At 39.6% G+C, this 12775-nt stretch overlaps 1 protein-coding gene across 1 annotated transcript in view; it reads right to left on the reverse strand.

Moving 5' to 3' along the window:
- The window catches only part of LOC134547281 (spermatogenesis-associated protein 7-like), a 60303-nt gene that overhangs the window by 4533 nt on the left and 42995 nt on the right, over nucleotides 1-12775 (reverse strand). Inside the window, exons 8-12 of the mRNA XM_063391035.1 lie at nucleotides 12253-12423; nucleotides 12100-12160; nucleotides 10862-10926; nucleotides 10211-10282; nucleotides 7819-7876 (exon numbers count right to left, since the gene is read on the reverse strand). Coding sequence (XP_063247105.1) covers nucleotides 7819-7876; nucleotides 10211-10282; nucleotides 10862-10926; nucleotides 12100-12160; nucleotides 12253-12423 — 427 coding nt within the window. The remainder of the gene's footprint in view (nucleotides 1-7818; nucleotides 7877-10210; nucleotides 10283-10861; nucleotides 10927-12099; nucleotides 12161-12252; nucleotides 12424-12775) is intronic.

Genomic DNA, 12775 nt, shown 5'->3' on the forward strand with positions numbered 1-12775 from the left:
AAGTGTTTGGTATCTGGCTCCTGATATTATGTTCATGTCACAAATCTGCTGAGAGAGGCAGTTACACATGAAAGTATTGGTTTATTTCAAAGAATCTAAATAAGAATCTCCCACAAAGTGCACATCCCCTTTAAGTATGAGTGGGAAGGGTACCAAATGGTTGGTTTGTTCAGGTGTCTCCGTCACCATTGCTGACTTCTTTGACAAAGCAGCACTCTTGTGTTGAAAGTATCATTTTAATGTGCTTAAAATGACATGTTAAAAAAATGGAAGGTCAGTGAACTAGCTGCAGGGAAGACAATATAGTCTTGAATGCTCTTCCAGAGCTTCCAAAACATAGCTGAGTTTATGGGTTGAGTTCCCATGGTATTTGCTACAGCTTAGAAGTACAAGACGAGGAAGCTAGTCTTGTCTTTGCTCTAAAGCTGATGCTTTGCAAAAACACACAGTCAACCTAAATTGTTGTAGAACTGGTGCTGGAATCACCATATTCCATACTCAGATAACTGGGAAAGGGTTGTACCCTTCTCTGGTGAACTTTAACTGAGGAGGCCAAGTGTTAATTCTTCCCCACTTGTTGCTTATCCAACGTCTCTTCATCAGCAGAGGAAAGTGGGGGATTTTTCAGTCATTTCAAATGCAATTCTCCTGGGCTCAGCCACCACAGTTGCTAATTCTGCACTGCTGTCTAGGGTACATTGAAAAAAAATGTTGATGGGAATGTAAGTGATTGCTGGCTTGCTGTAGCAGGCAGGAGGATTCCACAAATTCACATCATCCCTGTGGTACACTGGAGACACTTCTATAAATTCAGTAATGCAGCTATGATTATTCTTCTCCTTGCCTCCCAATTAACCAGTACTGCACATATTGTTCCCTGTCAAATATCTTATTTTGTCAGATGCCAGAGAGCAGTGTTGTTCTCTTTTCAAATTGCTGGTTTGATTTCTGGCAGTACTTGATTGCTTTAAAATGTACTTTCTGCATCCATTTTCCTCAATACTTAATTAACTGGAGAAAACTACTGAAATGAGGTTTCAGTTAAGTAGGTGTTTCACTTCTGTCCCCACTACCTCATTCATTTATTTCCTCTAGCTCACTCAAGTCCCAGAGACTTTGTCTTCAATTTGAAAGGCACTTTGCAGTCTAGATGATCTATCTTTTAGCTAAATTCTCCTGGAAAATGCCATTCTAGAAGATGCGTTCCCATCTACATTAAATACCAGAAAAGGGTAGAAACAAACATCTCCAGGTCACAACTGTGGCAGCATGAGCAGTGCTTGAGCCTCATCTGTGGTACTTCTGTGCCTTTGCAGGGGTGTCTTAGGCACTGATGGGGCAGGTAACTGCTAGAAAGCACTTGGCTCTCACCTCTATCCCTCTGCTTTTGGTGAAGCATGCTCTGTGGGAAGCCTACAATAAGCTCCCCATGGAATGGTGCTCCATGGAACACACAGCATGAAGTAGCAGCAAATTAACCTTTTCTGTGTGAGAATAATGTGGAAGCTGCTACATCATGGCTTGGGGCTGCATGTCACCCAAGGTAATGCCTACCCTGGGCACAGGTTCCTCGTAGGTAAGACAGCAGCTTGAACATCCAGAATTCATTGGAGCATAACATATGTTTTTTTATATTTTGTTGTGACTCCATGTGTTTCTCTATTTCAGCCTTACAAAGAGCCAAGACCATTGAAATTAAAAAACACCAGTGATCCAGTATAACCGTACTGGGAGAAGGGAAAATGGTGATGAAATACGCAGTCAGCAGTCTGGATTGCAGGTAGTTAGTAAGCAAGCAGAGTTCACGTATCTTGGAAAGTACAAGAGTAGATTCTGAAAGGCAGATGATTGCAGAATGGACTGAGAGCACTGACTGGTGTGGTTTGACTTGCTCAAGACTGAGAAAATTATTATCACTGTCAGAATGAATCAAGGGGAAAATGGATTACAGTTTAATCAATTAGGATTCCTAGAGCACCCTCACTGAACTTAGCTTTATTAAGAGGTGATAATCATGATGGCCTCTTTGTTCTGTGGAGGAAGATCTGTGGGTATTCATGGTGTGGAATGGAGTCTGGAAGCTGTCATACAGAAAGGGAAAAAATGGGCAGACTCGGAGAAGCTTACTGGGAAAATTTTAAAACTCTGGCTCAATTTGAAGGTCATTACAACAACCATTCGATCTTGGCCACTTTAACAGAAAATTATTTGTTCTGTTGAAACGTGTTAAGATAAAGGACACTCTCCGTGAGCTGGAAACACAAAATGTCCAGTACTTTGTTTCTTTCAGTGTTCAGAAAATATGGAGCAAACTCCTTGTGATAGGATTGTGATTGGAAATCCAGTGAATTTCTCCGTGCACATGCTTTGTCAAAACTGACTGATGAGATTTGCAATCTTCAGCATTTTTTTCTTTTGAGAAGTTTGTGCGCTTAATGTCCTATGATAGACATTAAGAAATACCCAAGTAGGTGAAAAGAGCAATTTTAAAGCCTCCTCCATGGCTCTAAAGAAATTCTCACAAAAATTTCTGAACTAATATAAAAGTTATTCAAACCTATCTGCAAGGCTGCTCTTTGTAAATATTATAAGGTAATTTTATATCTTCTGTGTTCTGTTTTGCTGACTTGCTAAAGTGAACCTTCAACAAAAGGGAAAAATCCAGTATAGCAGCCAAGACTATGGAAGGCTGGGAAGTGTGAGAGTTTATGGCCAGGCCTGCACAGTGCTGAGCCATCAGACTGGATCCTGTGTTTAACTAGGTGAGTGATGTGTGTTTTACCTATGAGAGTTCCCTCTCTAGACCTCATTTTAAAGCCTGATGACCTATAACTAAATCATGGTCTGGGTTAGGCTTGGTTTCAGTGGCCAGAGTAACCAATGCAGGTGTTAAGAATCTACCGTACACATGTCCTCTGGTAGTCAGGTGGACCGTGTTTGTGAGGTACTTGTCCAGTTTCCCAGTTGTCTTCATGTTTGGAAACTCTGGTTTACATAAGCAACTTAAGAAAAGAGTGTTTGCTCCTGCAGGCACACCACTGAATGTGCACTTGAAGTGGGATGAGCTCTGCTGTATAAATGGCCAGAGCAGGCAGTGAAATTTGTACATCCAGTTGAAACTTCAGACGAAATTTAAGAAATTGAAATGAAACATGCTGGGATTTCTAAAATTTTGCCAAGATAGAATATTCCTACTTAAAATCACACGGGTAAGAGAACTTGTTTCACAGGACATTTCCCCTTCTGCCTGTGATGGGACCACTGGGTCAGCACTGGTTTGGAAGAAAGTTTCCACATACCAGATCACTGACATTTTCTATTGTGAGAAGAATAAACTTGGGTGCTGTGCTCATCTCAGAGCAGTCATTTTCATTTTTACTGGTTTACTTTTAAAACTTTCCCATGCGCAGTATCTAATTGTGGTCCATTACAAAATGCTGTATTTAAATGGTAACAGTGCACGGGGCTGAAAGGGACTGTTGGTAAGTCGCTTTTTCACTTTGATGATTAAGCCGCTAATTATTGCATTAGCATCCCAAACCACAGTCGTTTGTGATGTGTCTCCTTAGGCAATCCCGTGAGGCACCATGGGCTAAGTAGAAAGGGTATGGCACTCTTTAGAGAAGGGAAGGGCCAAGAACATGTAGGAGATAATGCCAAGGATTAAGCAGATGTTGCTTTCTCCTGTGTCTGCTCCAGTGTGACTCAAGATAGTGCTGAGGTGTGGTACATGAAAAAGAGGGGGCTTTTCTCCTTAGAAATATGAAAATAGTCCTTTCTGTTAATAGCTGTAAAAGGCCCTATGACACTTTCTGCCAGGTCTTATCACTGAGGCCATACTTGCACAGTAATTACAGGAAATTATTTTGTTTGGTTGAATAAAGTGTCTTTTCACCTTCCACACCACTGGGGTGTTCAGCTGCCTGTGCTGTTCTAGATTCCTGTCCTGAAATGTTTGGTAACCTGCAGGGTGCCATTTATCAGATGTCTCCCATCTTTCCCTCACCTGAGATAAAACTTTTGGTGTCATTACACTGTATGTTTTTGAAAATGAACACTTTATGAGCCTCTTAAAAGCAAAGGCATAAAGCAAGTGTAAGATATTACCTTGTGTCTTCAGAAGCTTTTGGTTCTATGTGATAAAATTCTCAGAAATAAGTTACTTGGAATAGTTTGCTCATTGGAAGACTGATGGGCACTGGATCCCTCACCCCTGCAGGTGCTGTGATAGTTTCCCATCAACTTGCTGAAATGATGCACTTACAGACCAATTTTGATGCCTGTTTCAAGCCCAGGAGATATGTTTTCCACTTTCCTGGATTATAAGAGCTACCCTTTTACTTGTACCTCTTAGCAAGGACCAGCATTTTTTTCTTTTCAAGGATTTTTTTAATGGAATTGATAGCTTCTCAAAATGTATCCGAGTATGGATCAGGTTCTGCAGCAGATATGTCATCCTTGCACTTCTAAAGGTATAAAACTCTCTGATGGTGGATTCAAGCAAGTGGCTAGATAATAAAACTCAATTTTTACAAGCTTTCTTGAGTGGAGACTATTTCATTACTACAGAAAATGGGGGAACCTGTTTCCTCTGAAAATTTGTCTTCAGTTTCTTAATTCGTGTGGTAGGAAAAAAAATTGTCATGCTCAATCATAAAAGAATGTTTGAATATCCAGAGCTGGCCAGATGAGAAGAGCCCTCAGCTGAAGACTTTTAAGTGGATCACTGAATGCAGTCTGCAGAGGCAGTGAAACAATGTGAACAGAAGAAATAAATTTTGCTGGAAGGACTGGTGCCTGCTTTTTCCTGGGCATGCTGTTTGAGATTGCATGTTCTAAAATGAAAAAAAAAATCTATCTCTGTTTCCTAATTGAACTAGGCAACTAATTGCATTCTTCCCTCCCTCAGTCCCCATTTAATATCCCATTGAGTGTGTGACCATTTCTCTGGAAAAGCAATGGTGCTACTCTCTTTCTCAGAACTGGAGAAGAGGCTGCAGGTTGTAGAGCAGTGAATTCCCTAGCAAGTGGTGAGCATTGCTTGGACATGGTGTGTGGACAAGCACGGACAGTGGCTCAGGCAACACCTCTGGGTGGGTTTAAGCACCCTCATGATGTTTAACAGGCAGTTGGCCAACATGGAGATTATTTCAAGGAGCAAATCTCAGACACTGTGCTGGAGCAAATGCCAGCAGGAACTTGGAGAGGGGAGTGTTGGTTTTGGATAGCAAATGCACAGAAGAGCAGAGCCCAGAGAAGGAAGTACCCAAATAAAAATTTGACAGGCATCCAGTGTGGGTAAAAAAAAAAGACATTGCAAACACCTTGACATGTGTTTCAATCTCCTTATTTTGTCTGGTCCAGAAAGTAGTGGTAGGAAATAAAAAGAGTTTGGTTTGAAGACAGCAAAATGAAAGAGAAAAATATATTTTTGTAGGACAAAAGTCTACTCACTATGAAATTCATTTCCATCCACTGGCCAATTCACTTTTAAAAGCCACAAAGTGATTCAGCTTCCATTACTTTTCTTGTGGGAACTGTGCCTGGTCTAATAAATGTCACTGCTCACAAGCTTCTCGTGGTGTATGTTATGCTTACACTTCTTATTTAACCTTTCCAAAGAACACTTTTTTCTCCTGTGTGTGTTGTGTTCATCTACCTCTTCAGATGTAGTTTTGTTCTTTTTCCTTTCACTCATGCATGGCTAAACATGCAAATAGGTGATTAACAATAAGCTTTAAATCAGTTCTTGACCAATTTTATTCCTCTTTTCTGAATTTCTTTAAAAATTTTAGTCAGTATTTTTGAAGGGGAAGATACCAGGCTTAAGTTCAACTCAGGTGCAGAACAATGTATTCCTAGATGTCAAACGTTGCAATGGGACATAGCAGAAATCTGTTACTGCTTGCAAACTCATCCTTCTGGAAGCAATCATGTACCTTCAGTTCCCTATTAAAGGTTTCTCAGCTCCATCTCTAAGGCAACAGTTGACCTTACAAATATGCTCAGCGTCCTCTAGTCAGATGTAAAATACATATCCTCTCAAATTGAGGTGCAGCTGCTGATTTTTTTTCCCACAAAACCAATTTAAATTTCACTAATTTCAACTCAGATCATTCCTTAAACACTTTTTCCATCTACTGCCTGTCAGTCCAGCAACTAAATAGTTACCAAAATACCACCTCTCCTCTAGTTGTAGCATTTTGAAAGACAAAATAACATTCTGCATTCTAATTGTTTTATAATTCCTTTGATTATTGTTTATTCAGTGTTCAAATCATGTGTGCAACTCCCACATGCCTAGTATTGAAGGAAATATAATTCTAAATGGTTACAAAATTGCAGAAACAAGCCAAGGTACCTTGCTTAAAAGTCACACTGACAGTTTCTCAGAAATGTTTCCACCTGAGTCTGCTGCAGCAATATGAGCTTTAAAATGCAACCTCCAAGTCCTTGACCATGAAATCTTTGGATCATCAGACCCAATGAAATGTCATTTTGTGCAGAGGCCTTTAAAGTAAGAACTGGAGGGTAACTCAAGCATCAAATCCCTCTCAAGGCCAGAATTAGCAGGCTCAGTCCCTGTGGGACATGGAAGAAGCACAGGATGAAAAAGCCCCAAGCCCTGTGCACTGGGCAGGGCCCCTCCAATTAGCAGTTGGCAGGAAATGCAAGGAAGGCTGTGAATGAACTTCTGTACCCTCTGTGGAGCCCACAGTTCTGCAGCAGACCCTTGGGAATTGTTTTTATCTCTTTTTTTTTTCCCTTTAATTCAGAGTCTGTAAAGAAGATGGAATTATTTATTTATATTATCAGTTATTGGGAAGCAGAAAAACCTAGTGCTTTTTAAATCAGTGCTTCAGCCTCTGTTTGAAGTGCTCCTGTTCCTCGTTTGCTCCTACAGTCTAACCTAGAGCAATTAGTTCAAGAGCTCAGTTGAGCCACCTGCTCATGAGGAGTTGGATTTGGATCTTCTCAGCCTTTGGATTCTGCCTTCCCCGTTTTATCGGCAAGTGCTTAAACCAAACTGGGATTGCAGCAAAGACAATGGCAGTGCCACTAATGCCACTTTCTCTGAGAATGACTTTTAAAAGGAAAACATTGTCTTCTTTCCAAATTTTTCAAAGGGCAGGTTTAAGCTGTGCTCTCAGGAGAGGGCCCTAAAGCCTGGATTAACACAGGCAAATGTTCTTTGGCTCATCCTAGATAAGGTGCCAGACTTGCAGACAGGAGAGACAGGACTGTGGTTGTGTATTTGTGCCTGGCATTTCTTATTTCTCTACGGGCTTCTTCCCTCTCTGTGTGGGAGATGTCCAGACAAGCATTTTGAGGTGTATAATTCTAGCAGGCACCACCTGGGGAGCCTTAATGTTGGACTCAGAGTTTTACATTTGTTCTGGTGACCAAACTCCTAAATTCAAGCTATTAAATCTTAAAGTCTTCTTACTGGATCTAGTCACAGCCTCCAAGCCTATTTTGCTGGTCTACTCTGGAAAACAGCAGTCACAGCAAAAAAGTGCAGCAGCAAATGTTCTTTGTGAACAGGTTTCATGTGGTTAAAGCCATTCTGCCTGCTAACTACATTATCTGTCTTTTAGAAACATTATTGGAGCAATACACAAAAATGTACAGGAAAATCTCTCTTTACCAGCCCTCTATGGAAAACACTCTTACAGCTGCTTTGCTAGGGGGAATTTCTCCTTGCTTTTTATTAAAATTGCATAGTAGTCGATCTGCCATAAATTGTTGCTCAGCATTGATGTACAACATTTCCACTGGAGGTGACAGAATATTTAATATTAGATGTTTTTTGCTCACCTCATCAAGGTTATGCCTCTTACTTTTGATGTGCATTTGAAATACATCTTCTAATGCCCTTTAAAAAATAGAAAAAGGAACATCAGTGCAAAAAAACCTCAACTTCAAGGTCCATATACTTTCAAAATGAAAAATAACTACTCAGATATTTTTTTCAGATCACTTACAATACATCCCAACCTTCCACTTTTGCTCCATCCCCTCCCCATCCATAAATAAGTGGATTTAAAAACTAAAATCTTGAACATTTTAAGGTTGTTGAATATTCTCATTCCAAGTGCATGCTGTTTGGGAGGAACTATGTTAGGGAAAGACTTTCATGTACATAATTCTAGTTTCTTCTTCCACTTTTAATAAAAAATATAGGAGTACTGGTGCTCCTCATCACATTGCAGTGGTCCCACTCTGTGTTTTGGTGGGGTCTAAGTCTCTCTTGCTACTGCCTAGTTCTGTCCCACCGCGCTGAGTGACACTGCTGGGGCTCCAGGGGTGCTTTGTAAAATGTTCCTTTGTCCAATGGTGCTGCTCAAAGAGCACTTTGGAACTGCCTCTAGCCAGCACCTTTTATACTCTGAAGGTCATTTGCATGATCTCTTTGTTCTTGGGTCTCCTTAGTAACTTCTAAGCGAAACACTGAAGGCTGGACTTTCGTGTTCTTAGTTTCCTTAATAGGTGTGCTAGGTAAAGGGAAATGTCTTCACAGAGTTCTTTCCATAATTGTTTTAGAGCCATGATCAGCTATGAGCAAAGGGTGTGTGAACTGGTAAAATTAAAGACGTATCTGACTAGGGAAATTAGGTCTCCAGGTTCTGCTATCACAAATCTAACCCAATGGTTGCATTTCCAGCAATGTCTGCAACGAGCTGGAGGGCTCAGCAGAGCTGGTTTGGTTTTATACTGTATATTAGAATTGAGAGGGCATTAATGATTTTATCCCTGGAATACTGGCCTGAATAAATGGAAACTTTAAAATGTGTCTAAAATATTAATCCCACAGGGTAGCTAAGGCCATAAGTTGTGTCTCTTTCCTAGTTAGACATGAAACCTATTTAGAAATTCATCTTGTGCTTTAAAATGAAAGGATATTATTGATTGTTCACTTTTCTTCTGCAGAGGAAGTAAGTTCTGTTATTAGGGACAACCTGAGAACACAATGGATGATTTTTCACAAATTTTTAGTAAACTTTATTTTTGAGGGAGGAGTACACAGCATCTAAACCACCTCCCTCTAAAGCCAGCAGAGTGGTCTTCTCACCCTGCAGGCCTAAGCAGGGACACAAACACACAAACCCTGAACTTTTTTTTTTACTGTGTGTATGGGCTGGCCCCGTACTTTGTGACCTTTTCAATGTAAATGAATTGGTGTCCTTCAAATCTGCTAGTGTTCTTCTCACTCTATCCATAAATTTCACTTCTAATTTGGACCTTGTGTTTGTCTGAAAGCTAAGATACCTAGAAGGAAGGAGGGGAGCTTTTACCTGTAACTGATTGCTCAGAAAACACACTAATGTCTTGTGTCAATGGCCACTTGTTTTTCCTTTAAAAGGGTCTTAAGGATTTTAAGTCAAATCCTCTAAATTGAAAAAGAAATACCTTGGTGTCAGGCTGAGCTGGATTGATTTTGAGGGATAGGCACCTCTCTAGCACCAAAGCCCTTAAAATCTCAGTCACTGAGGTAAAATTCTCTATCAAAGGAGGAGTTTGTTCCAGTTAAGATGGAAGCAAGAAATCGCTTAGGAAAGGGGCACCCAGTTTTGTCACTTTTAGCAGGGCTGTGAACAGCTCTGTGGTTCATCACAGCTCTCTAAATATTAGAAATGTGTTGATTTACTATTAGAATGTACAGAACATGAGCCCAGAAAAAGTTGCTGCATTTAGACACCAGCAGCATGATGTGTGTTTGGCTATATCCTTTATGTGTGAATCATTAACTTGAGACTGCCCATATCCTAAAGAAAGCAATCATTGCATTTATTTATTTTACTTTGATAGCAGGGAGGAGGAACTCTAAACACAGAATCTTGCTCTGATGAACTTTGCTCAGGAGGACTCCATGGGTTGCTAGCTCAAGTTTGGTGGGAACTGGACTGAGACAGTTGTAACAATAATATCCATCACCATCCTGTATAAAGGAATGAGCTTGAGAATAGGGTTAGCAAATATGATACTTCCAGGTTTTAGAATTCAGTGGGAAATACGAGGCTGGCTGATTATTTTCTATTCAGCTACTCAGTTTAGATCATGACTCCCATACAGTGCAGTCACAAAAGTATTCATCCAATTAAACTGAATGAGAGTTACAGTTTGCTGTCATTAAAACCACCAGTTCTTTACACTGATTTGTCAAAATTTTGTTTCTCAAAGGAATAAATGTTAAAGGCAAAGCACTTACTCTTTTTGGTAGCAACTTCTATTCAAAATATCATTTGTAAGATCCTGGAGAAAACAAAGGTACTCTTCTTCTCTATACAAACACACAAACTGTCAACATCTTTCTTTAACATACATGGAATACAAATGAGGTTTAAAATACCAACTAAAGAGGCAGTAGTTTTTGAGTAATTAAACAAAAGTGCTTAATCTATTCACTAGTCTGCATTTTTTACTACTCAGTCTCATAAGTTTCAAAATTACTGATTTTGACAATTCTGAGTTGATCAACTCCCAAAATATTCTATTCCACTAATTTCATTAATCTAAAAGATCCATGCCTTTTGTGAATAACCAGTTAAAAATGGTTCCAGTGAACAAAGTGTAGGTACCTGAAGATAACTCTATTATTGTTTATTTATTAATTAGTCTAACATACTTAGCTTGCCTACAGTGAGAGGGGTGTCATGAACCAGAAAAGCTCTTCTAACTTTCTGATTTCTCAAGCAAGTAGCCAAATCCTTTATTCCCAATAGAATCCTTCTACTCACTGCATACAGCCATTGGTAATAGGCTCTTGTGTCATATTTTCAATTTTCCTCTAGATTTCTAATTTAATATTTTGATATGAAACTTAGAAATGTCAAAAGGGACAAACAAACATTTGACTTACACTTCTTCAAGTTGTAATCCTGGGGAAAGTGGTATTTCAGAATCATGACTCCACAATTCATGATTCTGCCACAAAAATGAAAAGAAGAAAAAAGTAAATGATTTGTTTAATTGTCTTTGTATTATCATTGTTTATTTCCATTCAGAATACCAGGGGAAATCACCTGATTCCACAACATATCAAAATCACAACTGTATCACATTCTACCTCATGTGAAATAAACATCTTGAGTGTCAATCACTCATCTAAAGAATGAACAAGTATTATTATTGGGTAGGTTCGTATTAACAGAAATGGAAATCAGCTTGTATAACTGGAGAGAAATGATGCAAAAATAAAGAAAACCAGAATTTCTGTCAAAATTGATAATCTTTACAGATTCCATACAAATACAACAGCACTTTTGTTAGAAGGACATGCAAAATTTGTGGTTTTGAAAGAGAACTTAAAAAATCACATCAGGTCATCAAATGAGATCTGTTTTGTCAGAAACAGAGCTTCTCTTGCTAATATTGTTAAATGAAGGTTTTGGTGGTTGGAACAAGGCCTGAAATAGGCCATGACAAATCATGCCTGTGGTTCCTTTGCTGAGCTGTGTAGAAATTCAGCATGCTTCTGTAGAGGGGTATGTGGGCCAAGGAATTATACAAAACTCCTTTATCATGCATGGCTTTGGCTATTGTTAAGCAGCCCGTATTTTTAAGTGCACTAAAATTTCCTAAATCAATCCACCATTCATGTTGAAAATCCAGATGACTAATGGAGTGTAACTTCAGACAAAATCTTGCATGGCATTCTACAGTAGTGACCGTAGATTGAGTGAACTTTGGATATTTCTGGGCTCCAAGTTATGATGTGGATGGAAGGAAAGGCAGTAAACCAACCAAAATGCAAGAGTTCAGTCAAGTTGGAAAGAGCTCTGCTTTCAGAAGAGCAGATTTGTGTTGGGATACACTGTTTTCCACATCACATAGTGTCTCATTTGTGTTTCTCAGAGAGACCAGTTACTTTAGCTGTTCCTGTTTTATTCACAGGTGCCTGTTGACCCTATCTAGCCCTGCGTGCTGGAATTCTCAATTACAACCTTAGTTGCTTCTCATGAGATATTTGCACTTAACAAAGATTCCCCAAAGCCACTGAATCCAGTATCCATTTCATTTCCACGTAACCAGGACAACTTTTGTGTATGAGCAGTGTTTTCTGCCCTTTTTTCTTTGTAACTCACTGGGTACACTAACCTCAACTGGCTGCTGAGAAAAGTGAGCAGAATGTGGTCTCATATGTGCATCCTCTAAAAATCTGAAAGATTAAAAGCACCATGAGAAACAGCTATGATTCAAATGATGTGTATGAAAACAAAATTGTGTAACTGTTAGCACTGATGTCAGTACCTGTGCAAGCCTTCGCTCTTTTTTTTGTTGATGTCTGCTGATTTAATTGATGATCTGCCTGGGGAGGAGCTCCTTTTTCTGGAAGGAGGATTATAATACCTGTATTTTACAAGAAAAGCTTGATGTGATGTCTTCAAGATCCGAGGAGTAAAACACTGCTTCTTTTCTGTAAAGTAAGTGTGGTGGTGTGGATGGTTGGACTTTCCCCATTTCAGTATGTTAAACCTCAGTTGGACTCCACAAAGAAAGTTGGGACAGTGTAAGCAGGAACAAGCAGGTGCTGTGAAGGACTGTGACAAGGAAAAGAAGGACAGACGAGGGAGAGGATTTAAAGAGAGAGACTTAAGGAAAAAGGAGAGGGTGCTGAAAGAAGGATATAGGAAAGAGGGTTTTGAGGCAGAGAGAAGTTGAAAGATATATGGGTGGTTTACCAAGTAGGAAGGATTTAGATATGTGGGAAAGATGAAAGGCTGGTGGGTCCTATATTGTATGTTCTGCACAATGTTGTATGTTCTGTACACCC

The sequence above is a fragment of the Prinia subflava genome, chromosome 2, assembly GCF_021018805.1.
Source record: "Prinia subflava isolate CZ2003 ecotype Zambia chromosome 2, Cam_Psub_1.2, whole genome shotgun sequence".
NCBI lineage: Eukaryota > Metazoa > Chordata > Aves > Passeriformes > Cisticolidae > Prinia > Prinia subflava.